Consider the following 23,892-nt stretch of genomic DNA (forward strand, 5'->3'; position numbering starts at 1 on the left):
TGATCCTCCTGCCTCAGCCTCTAGAGTAGCTGGGACTGACTACAGGCGCACATCATGACACCCAGCTAATTTTTTCTGTTTTTAGTTGTCTGGCTAATTTATTTCTATTTTTAGTAGAGACAGGGTCTCACTCTTGCTGAGGCTGGTCTCGAACTCCTGACCTCAAGCAATCCTCCTGCCTCAGCCTCCCAGAGTGGTAGGATTACAGGCTTGAGCTATCACCCCCTGCCAACATCTTACAGTCTTTTAAGAGGAGCCTTGGGCAAGTGACAGAGTTTAGTGTTGAATTAGTGATAAGTATTTAGAATACTAGGCAAACACAAATAAAACCACAATTATTAGCTCCAAGGAAAATAAAAGTTGTGCTAGAAAGTAATCAAAGCTTACTATGCAACTTCAGCTGTGAATCCTATGCATATGGGCATAATAAGGTAAACACTGAATATTTATTTATCTAACCAAAATTACCTCATAACTATTGTGGTAGGATGAAGTAACAGGAGGAGAGGAAGGGGAAGTGGCTAAGGGGGAAGGAGGAGAAAGCAAGCTAAATTCTCATGCTAAGAAGTGGGAAGTCAACAGACAATGATAAAACTGAAAAATCAATACCAAATAACAAAGACCAACTAAAAGAATATAAAGTGGTCTCTGAGAAGGAGAAAATGCCAAGGAAGATTAGGGCACAGATTTTCATTTAACAAATACTGTTCAAACTATTTAACACTTTAAACTACAGTCATGTGTCACATAACCATGTGGATATGTTCTGAGAAATGCATTGTTATGTGAGTTTGTCTTTGTGGGAACATCATAAAGTGTGCTAAACAAACCTAGATGGTATAACCTACTACACACCTAGGCTATATGGCACAGCTATTGCTCCTAGGCTACAAACCTGTACAGCATGTTACTCTACTGAATACTGTAGGCAACTGTAACACAATGGTATTTGTGTATTTAAACATATTTAAATGTAGAAAAGATACAGTAAAAATATGATATAAAAGATAAAAAATGGTACACATGGCCAAGTGCCATGGCTCATCCTAGCACTTTGGTAGGCCAAGGCTGGCAGATTGCTTGAGGCCAGGAGTTCTGAGACCAGCCTAGGCAACATAGCAAGACCCTGTCTCAACAAAAAGTAAAAAAAAAAAAAACATTTACCCAGGAATGGTGATGCAGGCCTCTAGTTCTAGTTACTTGGGAGGCTGAGCCAGGAGGATCACTTGAGCCCAGGAGTTCAAGGTTGCAGTAAGCTATGAATATAAAGGCCTAGGAGGTATATACAGTACTACAGTAGTCTTTATAAACCGTACACTTGTTACACTAAATTCATAAATTTTTGTTTCTTCAATAATTATTAACCTTAGCTTACTGGAACTTTTTTACTTCACAAACTTCTTAATTTGTCTCTTTTGTAATAACTCTTAGTTTAAAACACAAACATGAGCACAGTGGCACATGCCTGTAGTCCCAGTTACTCAGGAGGTTTAGGTGGGAAGATGCTTGAGCCCAGGAGTTTGAGCCTAGGCAATATAGCAAGACCCATCTCCTTAAAAAATCAGAAGTAAAAAAATCACAATCACGTTGTACAACTGTACAAAAATATCTTTAAATGCTTATTCTATAAGCTTTTTTGTTTTTTTTTTCTTTTTAAACTTTTTTGTTAAAAACTAAGACACAAAAACACACCTTAGCCTAGGCCTACATGGCATCAGGATCATCGATATCACTGTCTTCTACCTTCACATCTTGTCCCACAAGAAGGTCTTCAGGGGCAATAATATACATGGAGCTGTCACCTCCTAAGATAACAATGTCTTCTGAAATACCTCAAGGACCTGCCTGAAGCTGTTGTGGTTAACTTTTTTTTATAAGTAGAAGGAGTACAGTCTAAAATAATGATAAAAAGTGTAATACAATAAATAGCTACAATGTCACTAGGCAAAAGAAATTTTTCAGCTCCATTACAGTCTCATGAGATCACTGTCATATATGCAGTCCACTGTTGACCAAAACATCATTTTGCACCACATGACTATATAGACATATATAACACTGATAAAAATAGATATCTCAGAAAAAGCAAGATATAAAATTGTATGTACGTTATGATGAAAACAATATAAAACATTAATTTGAAAAGAGAGTAAAAGCAAATAATTAGCTGTGTTAGGTGATGGGATCATTAGTGAAATTTTCTCCCTTTATTTTTTAATCTCAGTAATATTGTAATATTGCTTTTATAATTTTAAAATAAATTTTACAAAAGTACTGTTGATTGGCAGTTGATATTCCCCTTTGTCTTTGTTTACAATGCTCCTTCCCTGTCTGTCAATACCACCCTACTTCTTATCAGGACCACCTGAACAACATTTAATTCTCTTTTAAGTCTTGGTTAAAATGTCACCTCCTCTTTCCTTTCATCCCCAGACTACTTTCTCCTTCATAACCCTGCTATATCTTATCATATATGGATAATAAGCTCTTTATCCATATCCTTATAAGTGTAATACTGTATCTTACTGGTCTTGGTTATCTCCAGCACTCAGCACAGAGCCTAGAACAGCATAGGTGCTTGATAAATATTTAATTAATATTTAATTCAATTACTTATTTATTCCAATAACCATAAGAAATCTAAGAAATCTTTTGTCAGATCAAAACATAGACCATAAATTTTTAATAAGAGGAAAGAAAGGCAAAAGGAACTAATAAATATACACGAAAAAGAGTGTTCTAAAAGGGAAATGTGACTTCTTGTTAGATTTCGTTTTTTCTACTTTAACAGTTTTTAAATGTCTCAACATAAATGAGAAAAAGCGGTTGTGACAAAAAGGATGAAGATATCTAGGGGAGGTGACACTGGCAAAAAAAAAAAAAAGCTTTACATTAACAGAACTCTGAGATAGGTTCACAACACTGAAAGCACAAAAGAGAAAATGATAGAAGCTGATCCAAAGCAAGAAAAGAATATGCCATTCAGCACAGAAAAAACGCTAAATATTGTTTTATTAGTAAATTATACAACAAGGCAACCACTGTTCAAATTACTCTTCATAGATTTTTTTACAAAGAAGTAAAACACTCTAATTGTGATATTTTAAATTACAATATACTACAAATATATTAGTCAAAATTATTTTTTAAATTTCTCTATACATTTATAACCAACTGTGAGCTTTTAATGTTTTGACAAAAAATCTTAAAGGTCACACAGACCAATTGTGATTTTCCCATTGATTAATTTCAATTGCTTTGAATAGCCTCTTCTTGCATGGTCATTTTTTATAGTCCCACACTACTATGCAAACCAAGAAATGCCTATACACAATATTTATTCTCCATCTTAGTAATTTTAATCTTTATCATTGAGCACTTAAAGGAACATCTATAATACACCATAAACCATATAGCATGTTAGTTAGAACTTGCATTATAGGAGCAAACATCAGACATGTACACTCATGAAGTACATGGATAATATATACTAAACTCTCTCTGGTGAATGCTATTTTTCCTTTTTCTGCTTTAAATGTAGTAGAGCTAAGTTGATACTATGGATAAGGCCTTTATCTCATCAACCTTGGCAGAAGCAATCTAGTAGAAAGCTGCAGAAATAAGTCTAATATGTCAATCAGAGCTGAGATGTGAAATATAAGCCAAAAAACAGGAAAAAACTGAAAAAACTAAATAATAATTTCTGACCTGTTGTTTTAATTTTTCCCAAAAAATCTTTAATCTCTAAAGTAATTTGGAAACACAGGATAATCTTTATCTTCCAATGCATGTAATCAACATACAGTAAATCAGAATATGCATTGCATTTTCACTCTCACCCAATTTTTTGCTAACTATAATCTGATTTTATTTTATGAAAATTAACAACTCCTAAAAGATGAAGAAAATCAAATTTCTTTTGAGTACCTTCCTATAACTGCACTAAGCTACACAGCTCAATATTAAACATTAATTTTGTTTTGATTTGCTTTTTTTCTTTGAGATAGAGTGTCACTCTGTAGCCCAGGCTGTAGGGCAATGGCCTGGCCATAGCTCACTGTAACCCCAAACACCTGGGCTCAAGCTATCCTCCCATCTCAGGCTTGGGACTAGCTGGGACTATAGGTGCACACTACCATGCTCAGCTAGTTTTTTTTTAAATATTTATTTTGTAGAGCCGGTGTCTCACTATGTTGTCCATTGTCCAGGCTAGTCTCAAATTCCAGGCCTCAAGCAATCCTCTTATCTTCGCTTCCCAAAATGCTGGGGTTATAGGCATGAGCCACCACACCCAGCGAACATTAATGTTAAACACAGTATTAAAGCATTAATCATCAAATAAAGCCACTCACAATTAAACAGTGTTCAAAGTTTGAAAAAAAATTTTTTACTAAAACATTGGCATAACAGCCTTCAGTCTAGAATAAAAGTTTTCTCTATTGAGTTGTAAAAAGCCACTGCCAACAGATAAAAACTTCTAGAAGAGTTATTAGATGAAATGCTGAAAATCTCTAATAAAAATGCACAAAGAACATTGCCATAATAAAATTTTGCAAAGGGCTATATTTGAGAGGTTACATATCTAAAAGAAACCTCTTTCAGTCAGTCTTTACCACCCCCTTAAACTCACCTATTAATCTTTATTTATGCCTATTAAGATAGGTTTATCTTTTGAGAACCTGCCCCCTGATAGAAAGATTTTAAAAAAGTTAAAAATAGACCATTTCATTAAAAGGGTGCCCACAAAAGCAAAAGATTTTAAACATGTAACTGTCATCTGCAGCATTAAGCACCCTCTTAACCTTCAAATGGTCCCTACTCCAGTAGCACATGTAACAAATAAACCCTATGCCCCTACAGCAATTGGGTTAACAGGTTAAATTTCAGAATTGATAAAGACACAAGGCATTTTTCATTCTTAAGGTAGAGACTATCTGTTGTCTTCTGTGTACATGTTTGCAATAATAAAGACCAACCTTTTCTGATGTTCCCTAATAAATATCCTGATTTTCCACTCTGGCTAAGATTTAATAAATTTGCCTCTTCCTGCTTTCATTACAAGCAGCACTGCTTTCCCACGTATCATTTTCTCTTTATTTTGGGAGGTTTTTTGTGTATAGGGAGTAGGGTTCTTTCTACTCTGGTTTTCTGCAGCTGTGGAGTCAATTTATCAGAGCTCTGTGGTTATATCCTCCACACAATCTACAACATTAAAGTCAAAATTACATTATATTTTATTACAAAATTAAATTCAAAATTATATACTTGACTTCACCAAAATTTTAAACTTTTCAGCACCAAAAGATATTACCAAGACTGTGAAACACAACCTGCAGAATGGGAGAAAATATTTGCAAATCATATATCTGACAAGGGATTAATATCCAGAATATATAAACAACTCCTACAACTTAACAAAAAAGCAAACATCCCGGCCGGATGCGGTGGCTCAAACCTGTAATCCTAGCCCTCTGGGAGGCCGAGGCGGGTGGATCGCTTGAGGTCAGGAGTTTGAGACCAGCCTGAGCGAGACCCCGTCTCTACTAAAAATAGAAATAAATTATCTGGACAACTAAAAATATATATAGAAAAAATTAGCTAGGCATGGTGGCGCATGCCTGTAGTCCCAGCTACCTGGGAGGCTGAGACAGTAGGATCGCTTAAGCCCAGGAGTTTGAGGTCGCTGTGAGCTAGGCTGACGCCATGGCACTCACTCTAGCCTGGGCAACAAAGTGAGACTCTGTCTCAAAAAAAAAAAAAAAAAGCAAACATCCCAACTGAAAAATGAGTTAAATGGGCCAGGCGTGGTGGCTCACACCTGTAATCCTAGCACTCTGGGAGGCCGAGGCGAGAGGATTGCTTGAGCTCAGGAGTTCGAGACCAGCCTGAGCACGAGCAAGACCCTGTCTCTCCTAAAAATAGAAAGAAATTAGCCAAACAACTAAAAATAGAAAAAAATTAGCCGGGCATGGTGGCGCATGCCTGTAGTCCCAGCTACTCGGGAGGCTCAGGCAGAAGGATCACTTGAGCCCAGGAGGTTGAGGTTGCTGTGAGCTAGGCTGATGCCAGGGTACTCTAGCCCGAGGAACTGACTGAGACTTTGTCTCAAAAAAAAAAGGAAAGGAAAGAAAATGAAAAATGAGTTAAAAGGACATTTCTTCAGAAAGGATATACAAATGACCAATAGCACATGAAGGGATGCTCAATATCACTAGCCATTAGGGAACTGCAAATGAAAACCAATGATACCACTTCATACCCATTAGGATGGTTATTAATTAAAAGAAAAAAAAAACGTAAGATAAGCATAAAATATAGAATATGGAGAAACCAGAAGGAGCCCTTGTGAATTGATGGTGAGAAGGTACAATGGTACAGTAGCTGTGGAAACCAGTTTAGCAGTTCCTCAAAAAGTTAAACATAGAATTAACATACAACCCAGCAATTCCACTGTGAAGTATGTACCCAAAAAAACTAAAAGCAGAGACTCAAACACATACTTGTACACCAATGTTCATAGCAACATTACTCACAAAAGCCAAACGGTGGAAACAGCACACATGTCCATCAACAGATGAATGTATATATAACAGATGTATACATTACAACATGTTATATATATGATTCAGCCATAAAAAGAAACAAAATTCTGCTATATACTGCAACATGGATGAAGCCTGAAAACATTATCTTAAGTGAAATAAGATGTAAAAGGGTAAATTTTTTTTTTTTTTTTTTTTGAGACGGAGTCTCTCTCTGTCACCTTGGACTAGAGTGCCTTGGCATCAGCCTAGCTCACAGCAACCTCAAACTCCTGGGTTGAAGCGATTCTCCTGCCTCAGCCTCCCAAGTAGCTGGGATTACAGGTGCATGCCACCATGGCTGGCTAATTTTTCTATTTCTAGTTAAGATGGAGTCTTGCTCTTGCTCAGGCTGGTCTCGAACTCCTAACCTCAAGCGATTCTCCCATCTTGGCCTCTCAGAGTGCTAGGATTACAGGCGTGAGCCACCACGCCCAGCCAAGATGTGAAAGGGTAAATATTGTATGATTCCATTTATATGAGATACCTGGAATAGGCCAATTATTTAGAGACAGAAAGTAGAATAGAGGTTATTAGGAACTGGGGAAAAGGGGAATAAAGAGTGACTGTTTAATGAGGACAGAGTTTCTGTTTGGGAGGATAAACAAGTTCTGGAAATGGATAGTGGTGATGGTTGCACAATATTGTGGATGTACTTAATGTCACTAATTGTACACTTAAAAATAATTCAAATATGGGCCGGGCGCGGTGGCTCACGCCTGTAATCCTAGCACTCTTGGAGGCCGAGGTGGGTGGATCGCTCGAGGTCAGGGTTCGAGACCAGCCTGAGCAAGAGCGAGACCCCGTCTCTACTAAAAATAGAAAGAAATTATATGGACAGCTAAAAATATATATAGAAAAAATTAGCTGGGCATGGTGGCACATGCCTGTAATCCTAGATACTCGGGAGGCTGAGGCAGTGGGATCGCTTAAGCCCAGGAGTTTGAGGTTGTTGTGAGCTAGGCTGACACCACGGCACTCACTCTTGCAACAGAGTGAGACTCTGTCTCAAAAAAAAAAAAAAAAAATTAATAATTCAAACAGTAAATTTCATGTTATATATATTTTACCACAATAATAATAAAGTTGGCAAAGCCAAAACAATGTACATACCTGAGTTTATGAAGAGCAGACAAAAATTCGTATGAAATATTACAATGATCCTAAGACACAGTCGAAAATACAATACCGATTATGAGGAAGCTGTATTCCTATTACAGTCAGAAATCACAATTTAGTGCAATTTTTTGCTTTTTCTCTCACATATCAGAAAAGCTACATATATTTATTTATTTATTAGAAAAAATATATTGTTTTTAGAAAGGGTTTTAAAGAAATGCAAATATCCAATTAGCTCTGGCATAAATTAAGGAAAACACAGGTTTTTAAAAAAACTATTAGGAGATAGGCCGGGCGCGGTGGCTCACGCCTGTAATCCTAGAACTCTGGGAGGCCGAGGCGGGTGGATTGCTCCAGGTCAGGAGTTCGAGACCAGCCTCAGCAAGAGCGAGACCCCATCTCCACCAAAAAAATAGAAAGAAAAAATCTGGCCAACTAAAATATATATACAGAAAAAATTAGCCGGGCATGGTGGCGCATGCCTGTAGTCACAGCTACTGGGGAGGCTGAGGCAGTAGGATCGCTTAAGCCCAGGAGTTTGAGGTTGCTGTGAGCTAGGCTGACGCCACGGCACTCACTCTGGCCCAGGCAACACAGCAAGACTCTGTCTCAAAAAAAAAAAAAAAAAAAAAAAAAACTATTAGGAGATAATTGTGAAGGACTTAGTAAATGTGAAAACTCTGAAAAGCTGAATATACCTATAGTATTCTGACTTAAATAGGGAAATGCATAAATATCTACTATATTCCAGATATACGGACTCAGGATACTAAGATAAACAGAAAAAGTCTACCCTTTCAGCTTAGCTTATCCTTGCCAGGATTACAAGAGACACTAGTCACTAGACATCGTGTGTGCATTTTCAGACCCTCAAACTGACACAAATAGGCCAGGTGCGAGGCTGAAACAGGAGGATCACTGGAGGCCAGGAGTTCAAGACCAGCTTGGACAATGTACCAAGACCCCACCTCTATAAAAAATTTGAGAAAAAATTAGCCAGACATGGTGGTGCATGCCTATAGTTCCAGATACTGGGAAGGCTGAGGCGGGAGGATCACTTCAGCCCAAGAGTTTGAGGTTACAGTAAACTATGATCATGCCACTCCAGCCTGGACAACAGAGCAAGACCTTGTCTAAAAAATAAATAAATAAATAAAAACTGACACAAATATGAGATGAGCATAAGTCTTCTAAATTCCAGTGCAACCTACAATTTTCTATTCTCTAATAAATTCGAACACAGAGAGATGTGCCATGTAGTGCGGTTCTGAGACCTATAATTACAAAATTCAATCATATTCCTATAAACTCACAAATTAAAATTTTGAGATATGAGCCATATGTTATTTAACATTTGGAAGAAGACACGAAAATGAAAGTAAAAAGGTATGCTGAAAGAAAAGTAAATAAGAAATAACTATTGATTTTTAAAAAGCAACAGTCACAATCATATAAAGACACCAATGACCATAACCATATGGTTGTCACAATCATCAAGCATATGATAAACTTGTATGCTTAAAACAGTGAAAAGTGTTTTAAGAAAAAATTTTCCGGCTGGGCGCGGTGGCTCACGTCTGTAATCCTAGCTCTGGGAGGCCGAGGCGGGTGGATCGCTCGAGGTCAGGAGTTCGAGACCAGCCTGAGCAAGAGTGAGACCCCGTCTCTACTAAAAATAGAAAGAAATTATCTGGCCAACTAAAAATATATATACAAAAAAATTAGCCGGGCATGGTGGCTCATGCCTGTAGTCCCAGCTACTCGGGAGGCTGAGGCAGTAGGATCGCTTAAGCCCAGGAGTCTGAGGTTGCTGTGAGCTAGGCTGATGCCACGGCACTCACTCTAGCCCGGGCAACAAAGTGAGACTCTGTCTCAAAAAAAAAAAAAAAAAAAAAAAGAAAAAATTTTCTTCCTCAAGAAGCTTTCAATCTAGGTGGGAGATTAAATTAACACACATAAAGCAATACCATACATATGTAAAAATATTCAAATACAAAGGATACAAATTTAAGAGTCACAGGAATTCAAAGGAGATAAATAAGTGCTAGATAGTCCAGGAAAGTTCCAGAGAAGGTTAAGATTTAGGCTTCGTCCAGAAGGACAGACAGATTCAAATGAGGATGCACTCTTCATAATTTAACTTTATCTTGCCTTTCCAACACATTGTACAATATAAGATTATTAGAGTAGATGAAAGCAGAGGAGTCATTCCAGATAAGAGAAATCACGGAAATATGAAACAAGAAGAACTAATTGGCCCCATATAATGATCATTGTAGAGAAAAGGTTAAACATTTTAAGTAGGAATACATATTAAATTATGCAAATTATATGGGGGAAAAATGGTTCCAAAGGTTCCAAAAATTGGATGTATTTTTTTTTTTTTTGGAGACAGGGTCTCATTCTGTCGCCAGAATTGCATCAAATGGAGTTGCATTGAATTTTGAATTGACTTTCCAATGTCCCCTATTCACTCCACTAAGTACTTTGCTGTTTAATAGAAATGTCTCAGAAGTAATCAAACCAAGGCTCACCACCTTCAAAAAGTGAGCACGAAAACTTAAAAAAAGGTGCTAATTATAATACAAATTAGAAATCTGCTAGTCCTTGCATATTAAGGCAGTGGTTCCTTTTTCCTTTGTATTTACTACTAACTCATTCATGGATTTAAGTTTACGGCCAGGAGGCATTATTTACAACTCAAATTTTAAATGTTTACATTCCTGGAACATTTGAATATTTGCATAAGTCTCATGAAACAAACATAATTTGCTCTGTAAAAAGCAGTTTACCAGATTATTACTATTAGTTGTATTATCAGCCTTCTCCTTTATTTACACAGCACTAAATTGTCCTATTCATTCAGTCAACATTTTAACAAGCCCCTACCAGATACCTTCTAGGTCCTGAATCCTTATTTTCATCATTTCAGAACTTCCAAGAAGTAGAGACAGCCAATTAAACTATCAACTGTAATGCAGTGGGATAACTACTACAGTGAAAGTTTGTTCCAGCAAAACAGGAGAAAGAAAGCAAGAGCAATGTCAGGGAAGGCTTCTGAGAGAACCTAACTTCTAGGCTGTTTTGACAGATAAGGATTTGGCAAGCCACATAATTCAGGAGGAAAGATGCATGCCAATTTGTCGATGAACACGTACTTCATTCCAGCCACTACACCTGCTTCTGGAAATAAAAAATAATACACTGCCCTAATTTCAGGCTAATAATCTCGTCAGGGTTTTGCTTCACAGAGAAGATGCTTGAAATTTGGTCTTAATGAGCTTACGACTGGGCACGCTGGCTCACTCTGTAATCCTAGCACTCTGGGAGGCCAAGGTAGGAGGATTGCTTGAGGTCAGAAGTTGGAGACCAGCCTGACCAAGAGTGAGACCCTATCTCTACTAAAAGTAGAAAAAATTATCTGGGCAACTAAAAATAGAAAAAATTAGCCTGACTTGGTGGTGCATGCCTGTAGTCACAGCTACTTGGGAGGCTGAGGCAAGCGGATCACTTGAGCCCAGGAGTTTGAGGTTGCTGCGAGCTAGGCTGACACCAAGCACTCTAGCTCCGGGCAACAGAGCAAGACTGTCTCAATCAATCAATAAATGAAATATTTAGGGGGAAATCAAGTATACAGAAAAGTAATCCTAGCATATGAAATGGCTTAGGTGTGAACAGCATTTATAAAGGCCTAATTGTGTAAACACTGACACTGATCTAACCAAAACTGAAATATATATATACTAAGCATGAGGAAATAGGAGAGGAAGAATATATGTGTTTTGGAGGATGGCAGCAGTATGATAAAAAGCTGAATCCTCATGTTCAATAATGGGAGGGCAATAAATAGGCCTTAAGAGGGAAAAAAAACAGAAGTAGCAAGATAACATATTATTTTGAAATATAAAGGTAAAGACCAAATTAATAAATTTAAGTGTCAAAGTCATTGGCTCATGGGCTGGAGAAAAACTGGTGGGGAATGGGGGCAGTACTGTTTTCCTAACAAGCCCTATAATATCATTTGATCCTAAATTATGTGCATATATCACTGAGAAAAATAAAAATTGAAAAAAAAACATTACCCATTGAATATAAAAGAAAAAGAATCTTAAACCCAAAAACAAGCTAGTAATATAAAGTAGTATAATTTAATTTAAAATCATCATTATTTAGAAACAATGAGAAAGCTCTGTATGTTGAACTTTTATTCTCAACTTTCAAAGTAACTCTCTAAAACACTTCAAGCAAATACACTTCCAACTCTAACCTCATACATGGCAGCAGGATGATACTTGTCAGGGAGAAAAAGTACATGAACAACATCAGATAAAAGCAATCATTTTGTGAGCAAAATTATTAAATCTTATACATAACCAAAAGGTATTCTCAAGTGTTAATAAACACAATACATACTCCCACATTAGTCTCTCAGGGATTTACACTAGGTAAAAGTATTTGAACTAAACAGACAAAATTATACATTACGTTTAAGATTGTTACATTTTCACATTTTTAACTATGATTGAAAACTTTTAGCACAAACTTTTTCAGTTACAGGAAAAGAAATTTTGAGATGGATATGCTTAGTATACTCACTGTCCACACTCCATTTTTTACCCCCCGAGTTCTCCACATCTTCTCTCCATCATTTATATATTTATACATCCACCCAGACATCCAATAGTTACAGAGCACTTAAAACACACTGGCACTGCACCAATCCTGGCACTGGGGATTCAGTAACATGCCTGACAATATACATTATAATTACATATTATGGTAAAAACCTACAAAGAAACTATTCAGAATATTGCAACAGGCTGGTGTGGTGGCTCACACCTGTAATCCTAGCACTCTGGGAGGCCGAGGCGGGCGGATGGTTTGAGATTCCTGGTCTCAGGAGTTCGAGACCAGCCTGAGCAAGAGCAAGACTCCGTCTCTACTAAAAATAGAAAGAAGTTATATGGACAACTAAAAATATATAGAAAAAATTAGCTGGGCATGGTGGTGCATGCCTGTAGTCCCAGCTACTCAGGAGGCTGAGGCAGAAGGATTGCTGAGCCCAGGAGTTTGAGGTTGCTGTGAGCTAGGCTGATGCCATGGCACTCTAGCTCTGGCAACAGAGTGAGACTCTGTCTCAAAGAAAAAAAAAAAAGGAATATTGCAATAGTGACAAAAGAATACCATTTTGTATAAAGTGATAAAGAAAGGCCTCCCTGAGGCCATCTGAACTGGGGACATGAGATATAAGAATGAGCCAGACATGTAAAAATTTGTAAATAGCCTTTCCAAAATTAGAGAAAGTGGCAATGCAAAGGCTGTAAGCCAGAACAGTGTTCTAACAACAAAAAGAAAGATAGTGTGGCTAGTGTATAGAAACCAAAAGGGAAATTACTATGATTGAGGTTGGAGTTTTAAGTAGGAACCTTTAAAGCCTTGTACACCATTGTAAGGAAGACATTTTATTCCTCGTTATTTATACCGGCTTTAAAGAAAGGAGTGGGAATATCTGATTTGGATTTTAAGAGTTTCTGCTGTATGAAACTGGGAAACTACTATATGCTATCTTTCAGCAAGCAATGATGGCAGCTAGGACTAGAGTGGAGGCAATGAAGATAAGCAAAAGTTAACAGACTGGACTGGGTACAAAACTAACAGGACCAGTGACAGATTCACCTGGAGATAAAGGGATAAGCCAGATAGTGAGAGAAAAGGAGGAACTCAGGATGTCTCCAGATTTTTGGCTTTAGTAATTGGGTTGAAATAGTGGTGCCATTTACCATAGTGTTTCCCATGACTAGTAGAGGCCTATCTTGATGATAATAATACAAGGATCCTTTTTGTAATGGAATCTCTCCAGACCCTTTCACGAAGTCATTAGCAAAAGACAACCACAGCAAATGTTAAAAGGCTTTTTCCACAGGGGTAAGATGCTGGGACAACCTAACTTTGTTATAGAAATGAAAGAGGCACTGGAGAACTTCCTCCATAAAACCTCATTTTAACATAGCTTTGCTTTTAATGCAGTCCAATATCAAGGACTCTAAGAAACGTGTTATAGCAAGGTTTCAAAATATCAGTTTTCTTGAATCTTATTCACAAGATAGTGATAAGCTTGAGAATTCCCTATAATAAAGAGCCTTATGTTAATGATATGAAATCCCTAATAAAGAGTTATTAAGGGAAGGCCTTGAATACTGGTCATCTTTGAATAGATAGGTCTTAGAATACATAGGTCTGTGACTATAAAAGTAAATACTCAAAAGGCTACTTTATCAGGTTTTTGTGTCAGTAATTAACTATCCACCTTTATTTAACCTCCAAGAACTCTTTATTATTAAATGAGAGGACTTATTGGCATGTAGAACAGAGATGGAAAGGTTCAACTTAAACACAAATATCATGAGGCCCCGTGGGCAAAAGCGGAAGCATAAACAAACTCTGAAAAAAGAAGCCATGCTTGCTGAATATAATATGAAAAGAACTGTCTGTCCCATCTTAGTCTTCTCAGCACTACTATCAAACCACCAACTTTTAATTTATAAATAAAAATCCCCACACCACTGCAGATGTTTAACATTAAAGCTTCTAATTCAAACTCTCAGCAGTACTCTAGTACTCCAAAAACAGATTTTCTACAACTGCAGCAAAAATAATAATCACTTCCCTAACTTTTCCTATGACCTTGCACATAAATAACTGCCAAAAATCTTCCGTTTCTTCTCCTGAGAAAATACTTGGCTATTGGTTGGGCATCACAATGTCAACTCTAAGTTACTTACACATCCTTCTGGAAGGCAACCCTGAATGCTGTCACTGTAAAGTCTCACTAAGCACAAAGACAGACAATGAACAAGAAAAATCAAACAGCTGTCCATTTTGCTAAATGGGGAGCTCACTAACCAGCAAGTGATGTCACCTCATTCTGCTCACTCCCCAAAATCCAGGGCTCATCTCCTCTTTGCTACTGACCTGCCAAATGTATGAATTGAAGATCATGAAGAACAGTATCTTTGTAACTACTTACAAGGCTACACATATAAGCAGAGTAATTTAAAACCGCTCCATTTTTCTCCTTTACAAGTAATAAAACCTAGCTACCTAGGTACACTTATAAAAGGCTTAACTAATACCGACAATTCCACACTAATGCTAGAGAGCTCACTGGTGAATTTAACAAATTCATATGAAGGCAAATAAATGCTTTAATAAAGGAGAATAAATAGTGGATCTCAGAAGGTATCAACAGCAAAATTCAATTTTCATGTATAGAATGATATATTATGCTAGACCAGCTAACATTGCATCATAGGTAGTATAATTCTAATGAAATTTTAATACTAAGAAAATGGTGAACAAAATCTTGGTTGGGGATACAATGTTTTAGAGCATCTTAAGGTTGGTGGATAAGCAAAATTAAAAGTACTGGAATCTTCAACTATTACATGCTTGATTATTCCACTAGCAAACACAACAACCTGTAAGTAACTTGGAAATTAAATTCCTTAACACACAATTATTGAGTACCTACTATGAAATGAACAGAGTGCTGGGGTACCACCCAGGCCATTGCAGATATCCACACAGACTCTGCATTCCTAAAGCACTTCCTTTTATAGTATCACAGCACTTAATATACCATATGTTAATCACTTATAAATGATATACATGTATATACTACTTTTGAACATATCGTGTAAACATACACAAATTACTACTATAAACAAAAGTTCTAATATTTTATTCCCACCCACTATGGGTAGTCTTGCGTACACTTTAATATATACAAACAGTTGTTCCTCAACTTACAATGGGGTTACCTCCCAACAAACCCATCATTAAGTTGCTAAGTCAAAAATGCATTTAAAGGCTGGGCATGGTGGCTCACGCCTGTAATCTTAGTACTTTGGGAAGCTGAGGAGGGAGGATCACTTGAGGCCAGGAGTTCAGGACCAGCCTGAGCAAGAGTGAGACCCCATCTCTACAAAAAAAAAAAAAAAATCAAAAAATTAGCCAGGCATGGTGGTATATACTTGTAGTCCGAGCTACTTGGGAGACTGAGGCAGGAGGATTGCTCGAGCCCAGGCTGCAGTGAGCTACGCTGATGCCACTGCACTCCAGCCCAGGCAACACAGCAAGACCCTATATCAAAAAAAAAAAAAAAAAAAAGCATTTAAGACACTTAGCCTACCTTAAATGTGCTTGGAATATTTACATTAGCATACAGTTGGGCAAAATCATCTAACACAAAGCCTATTTTGCACTAAAGTGTTGAATGTCTCATTTATTGAATACTGTACTGAAATACAGTTTCTACTGAATGCATAAAGCTTTTACACCATGATAAAGTCAAAAAATCATAAGTCAAACCATTATAAATCAGGGACCATCTCTATACAATTCAGTGTAGGCCAGGCATGGTGGCTCACGCCTGTAATCCTAGCACTCTGGGAGGCCGAGGCGGGCAGATCGTTTGAGCTCAGGAGTTCGAAACCAGCCTGAGCAAGAGTGAGACCCCATCTCTACTAAAAAAATATATAGAAAGAAATTAGCTGGGCCGAGCACAGTGGCTCACTGCACCTGTAATCCTAGCACTCTGGGAGGCTGAGGCGGGAGGATCGCTCGAGGTCAGGAGTTCAAGACCAGCCTGAGCAAAAGCGAGACCCCATCTCTACTAAAAAATAGAAAGAAATTATCTGAACAACTAAAAAATATATATAAAAAATTAGCTGGGCATGTCCCAGCTACTCAGGAGGCTGAGGCAGAAGGATCGCTTGAGCCCAGGAGTTTGAGGTTGCTGTGAGCTAGGCTGACACCACAGCACTCTAGCCAGGGCAAAAAGAGCGAGACTCCGTCTCCAAAAAAAAAAAAAAGAAAGAAAGAAATTAGCTGGACAACTAAAAATACATACAGAAAAAAAATTAGTCAGGCATGGTGGCACATGCCTGTAGTCCCAGCTACTTGGAAGGCCCAGGCAGGAGGATCACTTGAGCCCAGGAGTTTGAGGTTGCTGCGAGCTAGGCCGATGCCACGGCACTCTAGCCCGGACAACAGAGTGAGACTCTGTCTCAATAAAAAAAAAAAAAAAATCAGTGTAGATCAGTAACACTGACCCAGGCTATATGCTTCTAGAGAGAGGGTCTTGTTTATCCGTTTCCTCAGTGCCTAATCCATAGCTAGCATTTAGTAAAAATCTGTTGAATGAATGAGCAAAGGAATACTGGAAAATATGAATCCACAATATAGCTGTACCATATTATATACAGTTCACCACTCAGCTACTTAGTCTGATATAAGCGCCAAATTCTAACTAAAGAAAGGGATTAAAAGAAATTCACCTACTATATTTTATTATCACAATTTAAAAGTTAAAAACCATTTTAATTCAGCCAATTTTGGCACACAAAAAAAAAGGTCTTATAATCCAGTTTCCAGAAAGATGAAAAAAAGGAGAAAGAAGCAGAGAAGAAATAAGAATTAACGAACTGGAGAACATATTTAGGGTTTCTTGGATTTCTAAAATGCTCTAAACTGCAACTCATCTTCCATTCAACGTTTTTTGAATGCTGTGTTCTAAGCATTTAGAATACATTTTTATGAATACACAACCCATAAATTGATGAAATAAGGAGGGGAAATAAAGAGAAGAACAGGACTGCTAAAAGTCTCAGTATCCATGAAATACAACAGGTATACTTCCTTAGAAAACACATGTAATATAAACAATAGCCAAGCTTTCCCTTGTGTTCTATCAAGATATTTAAGAAAAACAGACAGAAGCCAAAAATAAAAGCTACCATTAACATATCTCCATAAAAATGTTTAAACTACACTTTCAGAAAACCATTAAGGTTTATATAACTGACATGTAATCTAGTGAAAACCTGTACACAAAACCAATCTTCCTAATTTCTAGAGCTTCTAAAATATAAGTGAAGTCACTAGACTGCCCTTCCACTCAGGTCCAGTAAGTGTTATCTGTCAATAACATAACACTTCATTTCTAAGGCCTCACTTTGCAAGATAAACTCCCTGCAATTCCATGTTTGTATGTGCTAATATATATCTGATTTTTTTAATACTACCTAATTACGCTTAGGCATTATTTAGTGCTCAATAATTTTAAGTAAAGCCAATGGGGCAAGTATTTCAGTCGTTTTATCAAGCTTGTTTTTCACTTGTACAATGATTCATATAACACACATTGGACTAATGAGTGTCAAATCCTATCTACTCCCTCCCCCACTCACCTTATACAATACAAACAAGCAGATGAACCCAATCCATGCAGGTTTTAGCACCTATTTACATTACTCAAGTGCCCCAAAAAAGTTCTCAAACCATTTTTTAGCTCTATCAAAAGCTTTATAAACTTTCTGTAACCTTACCGAAAGAAATTCTATATTAAAGTCTGACATTTACTAAAGCAAACAGTATCATGTTTAAATGAGTTACCCACTTTAAAAAAAAAGGTTCCTGATTTACATTTAGAAATGCTATTTTATCAACTTGCTTCTCTCTTTTGCTTTAATTCTCCTCTGAGGCAAAACTGATAGGAGGAATTCCTTCAAACAATACTTATAAAAAAAGTTTTAACAAATATTTTGCTACCCCTTCAAATACATGTGTTTTAGAATTCAACAGGCAGACACTTCTTAACTAATCAAAAACCTTCAGTCAGATCAGTTTAAAATGCACAGTTAATTTATATTTACAAACATACAATCTTAGTTTGAAATGAGATTAAGCAGGTTACAGTTGAATAAAAGTTTAATTTTAGAATCTCTTAAAGCCAGGTACATCACTGGCTTCACACCCTTCAAACTTAAGAAACACTTCTGAACCTTTAAGCTGTAAATTAGTTTGACTAATGTCCTCTTTCATGTCACGTAAGCTATTGCCTAACTGAGGCCAGATCTGTCAGGCTCAACAGCATCCCGGAAATGACTAGCCTACTAGGGCTGGAAACACATCAAGAATTTGGAATATTTCTCATATTGGACCAGGGGGAAAAAAAATTCAAATGAGATTGTCCTCAGATCACTATACTGTTCCACAAGAAAAAAGACATAAAAAGCTTTTTTTTGTTGTTATTCTGATAAGTCCACAACTAATACATCTAAAAAACCCTGTATCTTACTGTCAGAGGATGGCCCACTGAAGTTATTCCTCTTCTTCCTATATATGAACAAGAGTTCACTTCTAAAGTCTCATGCCTGTCTTTGAACCTGATTTTCATTTTACATCCTTAGCTACTGAAACCACCTGGAGCATGGCTGGTTTCTTGACTTAGAAACCTGTTAACAATAATGCCTAGTACCTAATCTTAACGTTTTCCACTTCTAACCAAGAATATCTATTACATGTCGAAAAGAAACGCAAGCACACACACATACACACACTGAAATCCCAGCCATAATATTCCGGCCATCAACTGTGCAATAGACACTTCCAGTTAGCGTGTGCTTTAGTGCTTATGGACAGCGGTATCAGAGTAAGTGGAAGGGGGTTGGGGCTGTTAACAATATACTGTGCATCACAGCCAATGAGCAGCAGGCCGGGACTGGCAGCGAGGCCAGTCTCTGAAGGGAGCTATAACACAATATCAGAATGCTGGACTTCCGAATGCCATTTTATGGGATGGGAGTGGGTATGAACTGGGAATCAAATGCAGCAAAAGGCTCTAGTCAACGACTGAGGAGATGAAACCTAAGACAAGGTCTTGTGGCAACTCCAGCTGGCAAGTCTCATCTCACCTCACCTCAAACACAACTTAATTTGAGGTCGTTCTTATCAAAGTCAGCCGCTCAAAGGGTGAGGGGTGGCAGGAGTGGTTGGTCATAGCCCCCAAGAGCCTGGCAAAGGCCCCTGGAAAAGGCAGAGACTCCCCAATAGGAAGGAGTTCCAGTATAGCAAAAAGAAGAGCGCTTTGTAGCCGCCTCCTCTCTCCCTTCCAGCTAAGGCTGTTAGGAACCAGGTTAGGGTGGTGTTGGAGATTTTCATGCAGGAGTGATATGAGAAAATGGCTGTGAAGGATGAGGGGGACTGGAAGGGCTGGAGCCACCCAAGAAAAGGGGGAGAGGAGGACTTCCCTGGACACATCCAGGACAACAACGCCACCAGAGAGCACGGACATTGCCCTGCCAGCGCCTGATGCCCCTCTCTAAGGGAAAGCTTCGCCCCCTTCCATACGGTCCCAATTCCCAAACACTGCTTCCCACCTGACCTCACTCCCCCATAATATTCCCCAGCACTGGCTGCCATTCCCTTCCGCCTCAGGCGCCCCACACCCTCAACCTCCCCTCTCTTTTCCCGGTCACCCACCCTCCGAGCAGACCGTCGCGGGCCTCCCCGGCAGCTCGCCCAGACCCCTCCCCCCTCACCTCTCCTCAGCGCCTCCTCGTAGCTGAGGAATCCGATCCGTGACTCCTTGGCGCCCATGCTCCCCTCATCCCCTCGGCCGGGGGTCGGAGCCTGATCTCGCCCCCACCCCCCTCCCGCCTTCTCCTCGGCGTCCCTGGGTGACGGTGTCGGCGTCCCCCGCCCCCACCTCCCCCCACACTAACAAGTGCGGATTCTGCCCCGGCGGCTCCTCCCGGCCGCCGCCACCGCCCCCATGCCGAATCACGTGACCCGCTTCCACCCCGCCTCCTTCCCCTCCCTACTACTCCGCCCTTCTCCTCTCTCCTCCTTTCCCTTCCCTCCTCACGCCCTCTTCCCTCCCCCCGCCCTCCTCCCGCCAGCCCTGCCAAGGGTCACCTGACCCGAGGCCCGCGATTGTTCCGGGTAATGGCCGCCCAGGGCCACACACTCCGCCCCGCCCCACGCTAGCCGCGCGCATGAGCGGAGGGGAGGGCCGCCTCCCCGCACGTGACGCGTCATCCGCCAATCCCGAGCCGCGAGGCCCGTCCGGGCTCCTCCGCCGGCGAGGGAGGGCGGTGACTTCCGGGGCGCCCGAGGACGGCCCCTCACGCCCACACGCCCTGGCGCTTGGCGGGCGGGGCAGAGCGAGTGACGGTTAGTCTGGCAGTGGCCGAGGCTCATCTCGCAAGACAAGTGGAATCTTGGGGAACAGGGGTCTGAGGGGCGCGGTTCATGAGTAAGCAGGCGGGAGACTCCTCATGTTAAGGAAATTTTTGATGGGAAGGAGTTGTGAAAAGAAAGAATCTGAGGGCTTTCCTGTGACGAAAGAATGCTTATTCCTGGCAGGGAGATCCCTAAGGAAAGTGAACCTTGTAACGAGGTTGAGAGTATCTTCGCTTTCGCATCATTCTGTCCCCCCTGGGAAAGGACTGCCGCCGGATGCCCCTCGGCCCGCCTCCTCCGTCCTGGGCCTGCCTCTTGCAGACTCTGGAAACCGCGCCACCAGGCTTATCTTGCTTCACTCCCAGAGTTGCTCTCCGCCAGAAATGTGAGGGTTTACAAGGCTTAGAATGAAGTACCTTGCTTTTTTTTTTAACTGTATCATTTTTAGTGCCATTGAGAACTTTTACGTTATTGTGCAGCCATTGCCACCATCCATCTCCAGAACTTTTTTTTTCTTGCAAAACTGAAACTCTCCCCATCAGTGACTCCCCATTTCCCCATCCCATCAGTCCATGGCGACCACTATTCTACTTTCCATTAATTTGACTACTCTTAAGTATTTCATATGACTGGAACTATACAGTAGTTCTCTTTTATGACTGGCTTGTTTCATTTAGCATAGTGTCTTCCAGGTTCGTTGTGTTGTATCATGTGTCAGAATTTCCCAGATCTGCCTCTGGAATTGAAAGCAGAATTTAATACCCAAAGGAATTGAAAGCAGAGATGTGAACAGCTATTTGTGTACCCATGTTTATAGCACGATTACTCACAATAGCCAAAAGGTGAAAACAACTAGGAATGTCTTGAATGGATAAACAAAATGTGGTATATTTATACAATAGAATTATTCAGTTCCATGCTTTTGTTAACAGGAAAAAAAAAGCAAACTCTGTAAAGTAATTTTAAAGAGATTTACTCTGAGCCAAATTTGAGGACCGTGACCCAGAGCCATGCTCAAGAAGGCCTGAGCAAGTGGACTCGCTGTGGTTGGGTTACAGTTTGGTTTTATACATTTCAGGGAGATGGGGGCTACAGGTAAATCAATACGTGGGAGGCACACATTGGTTTGGCCTGAAAAGGTGGGCCATCTCCAAGCGGGGACTTACAGGTTATAGGTGGGTTTAAAGATTCTTTGGCGGTGTGCGAGTAGCAGGCGGCGGCAGTACTGTTGCCGCAGAGGGGAGGCGCCCTGCTAGTGAGCCCCACTGTGGTGACTGGGGGTTGCCTGGGACCTGGCCCTAAGGAGGAAGTTGCACGCGCTGGGGGAGGGCTATAGGGCTGAGAGGAGCCCGAGGGACAGCGCGGCGGCGATCACAGCGGAGACTCGTCTTGGCCGCGCTGCCCGCTCTCCTAGTCCGGCCATCCCCTCTGTGGGGTCCGTGGCGAGGCCTCCCCGGGCTGACCTCCGCGCCGGCGGCGGCGGCAGCGGGACAGCCTCCCAGGGCCCGATCCCGGGCCCGACGAGCGGGTGGCGCCCGGAGAGCGATGCTGTGAGGAGGCGGCGGCGGAGCATGGAGCTGGAGAACGTCTTTAGCCAACACGCTGCATTTGAAAGCGCGCCTAGGGGGATATGGCCAAAAAATATGGTCGTAGCAGAAAATGGAGGGAGATATTGAAGCTGCTGCCCGTCAGCTACTGGTGCGAGCTCAGACTTTCCATTGAAAAGGATTATAACAGTCTTTGTGACAAGCAGCCAATAAGAAGAACTCTCTTCAGGCAATTCTGTGATACAAAGCCTAATCTAAAGAGATGCATTGAATTCTTGGATACAGTGTCAGAATATGAAGTTGCTGAGGATGAGGACCGAAGTGATTGTGTACTGTCAGTCTTAGATAAATTCTTCATTAATGAGTCAGCAGACCCCTTGCCAGAAATAATTCTAGATGTTATGAAAGAATGTAGATCCAGACTGAAGCAGCACCCTTGCAAAAAAGTCTTTGAGGAATGCACTAGAGTTGTCCATAACTAAGAGGGAAACCATTTGAAGAATACCAAGAAAGCTCATATTATTCTCAGTTTTTACAATGGAAACTGCTGGAAAGGCAACCAGTAACGAACACATTTAGACATTACAGAGTTCTAGGAAAAGGAGGATTTGGAGAGGTTTGTGCCTGTCAAGTACGAGCCACAGGAAAAATGTATGCCTGTAAAAAACTAGGAAAAAAAAGAATAAAGAAGAGGAAAGGTGAAGCTATGGCTTTAAAGGAAAAAAGAATCCTAGAAAAAGTACATAGTAGATTTGTAGTTAGTTTAGCCTACACTTATGAAACCAAAGATGCCTTGTGCTTGGTACTCACCATTATGCATTGAGGGATTTGAAGTTTCACATTTACAACCTGGATAATTCTGGCTTTGATGAGCAGAGAGCTGTTTTCTATGCTGCAGAGGTGCGTTGTGGCTTGGAAGATTTACAGAGGGAGAGAATTGTATACAGAGACTTAAAGCCTGAGAATATTCTCCTCAATGATCGTGGACATATCCGGATTTCAGACCTTGGTTTAGCTGTGGAGATCTCAGAAGGGCAGACGTTTCAAGGTAGAGTTGGAACAGTTGGCTACGTGGCTCCTGAAGTTATCAATAATGAAAACTATACATTTAGTCCTGATTGGTGGGGACTTGGCTGTCTTATATATGAAATGATTCAGGGACATTCTCCATTCAGAAAATTCAAAGAGAGAATCAGACGGCAGGAGGTAGAGCAAAGAGTCAAGAAGGATACTGAGGAGTATTCCAAAAAGTTTTCAGAGGACACCAAATCTATCTGCAGAATGTTACTCACCAAGAACCCAAGTGAACGGCTGGGCTGCAAGGGCGATGGAGCAGCCAGAGTGAAGCAGCACCCTGTGTTCAAGGACATCAACTTCAGGAGGCTGGAAGCAAACATGCTGGACCCTCCTTTCTGTCCTGACATGAGTGTGCTGCCAAGAGTAATGGTCCCTGGGAACAGTGATCCATGCAACATAGTTTTTTTTTTAAAGCAGATACAGAATCACCTGGGACAGCCAGGGTGTGGCTTCTGCTCTGTGGTGCCTGTCATAGCTGGTTCTTCCTCCCTTCCCCATCACCTCCAGCTCCCCACAGCCACCCCCAGACCCTGTGTAGACCT

The 23,892-nt window shown here is 40.2% G+C and overlaps 2 protein-coding genes across 3 annotated transcripts in view; one reads left to right on the forward strand and one right to left on the reverse strand.

The window, feature by feature from the left end:
* USP32 (ubiquitin specific peptidase 32) overlaps positions 1–20,341 on the reverse strand; it is a 202,253-nt gene extending 181,912 nt beyond the window's left edge. For both annotated transcript variants that reach the window (XM_045525578.1, XM_045525577.1), the window contains exon 1: positions 20,084–20,341. In XM_045525578.1, coding sequence (XP_045381534.1) covers positions 20,084–20,141 — 58 coding nt within the window. In that variant the 5' untranslated portion in view covers positions 20,142–20,341. The remainder of the gene's footprint in view (positions 1–20,083) is intronic.
* Positions 20,342–22,297: 1,956 nt separating this feature from the next.
* Positions 22,298–23,888, forward strand: LOC123621160 (G protein-coupled receptor kinase 4-like). The gene is given in 6 exon segments (XM_045526998.1): positions 22,298–22,315; positions 22,317–22,361; positions 22,363–22,750; positions 22,753–23,091; positions 23,094–23,793; positions 23,858–23,888. Coding segments are annotated over 6 exon segments (1,521 nt in total).
* Positions 23,889–23,892: the final 4 nt, after the last annotated feature.

The sequence above is a fragment of the Lemur catta genome, chromosome 15, assembly GCF_020740605.2.
Source record: "Lemur catta isolate mLemCat1 chromosome 15, mLemCat1.pri, whole genome shotgun sequence".
Taxonomy (NCBI): Eukaryota; Metazoa; Chordata; class Mammalia; order Primates; family Lemuridae; genus Lemur; species Lemur catta.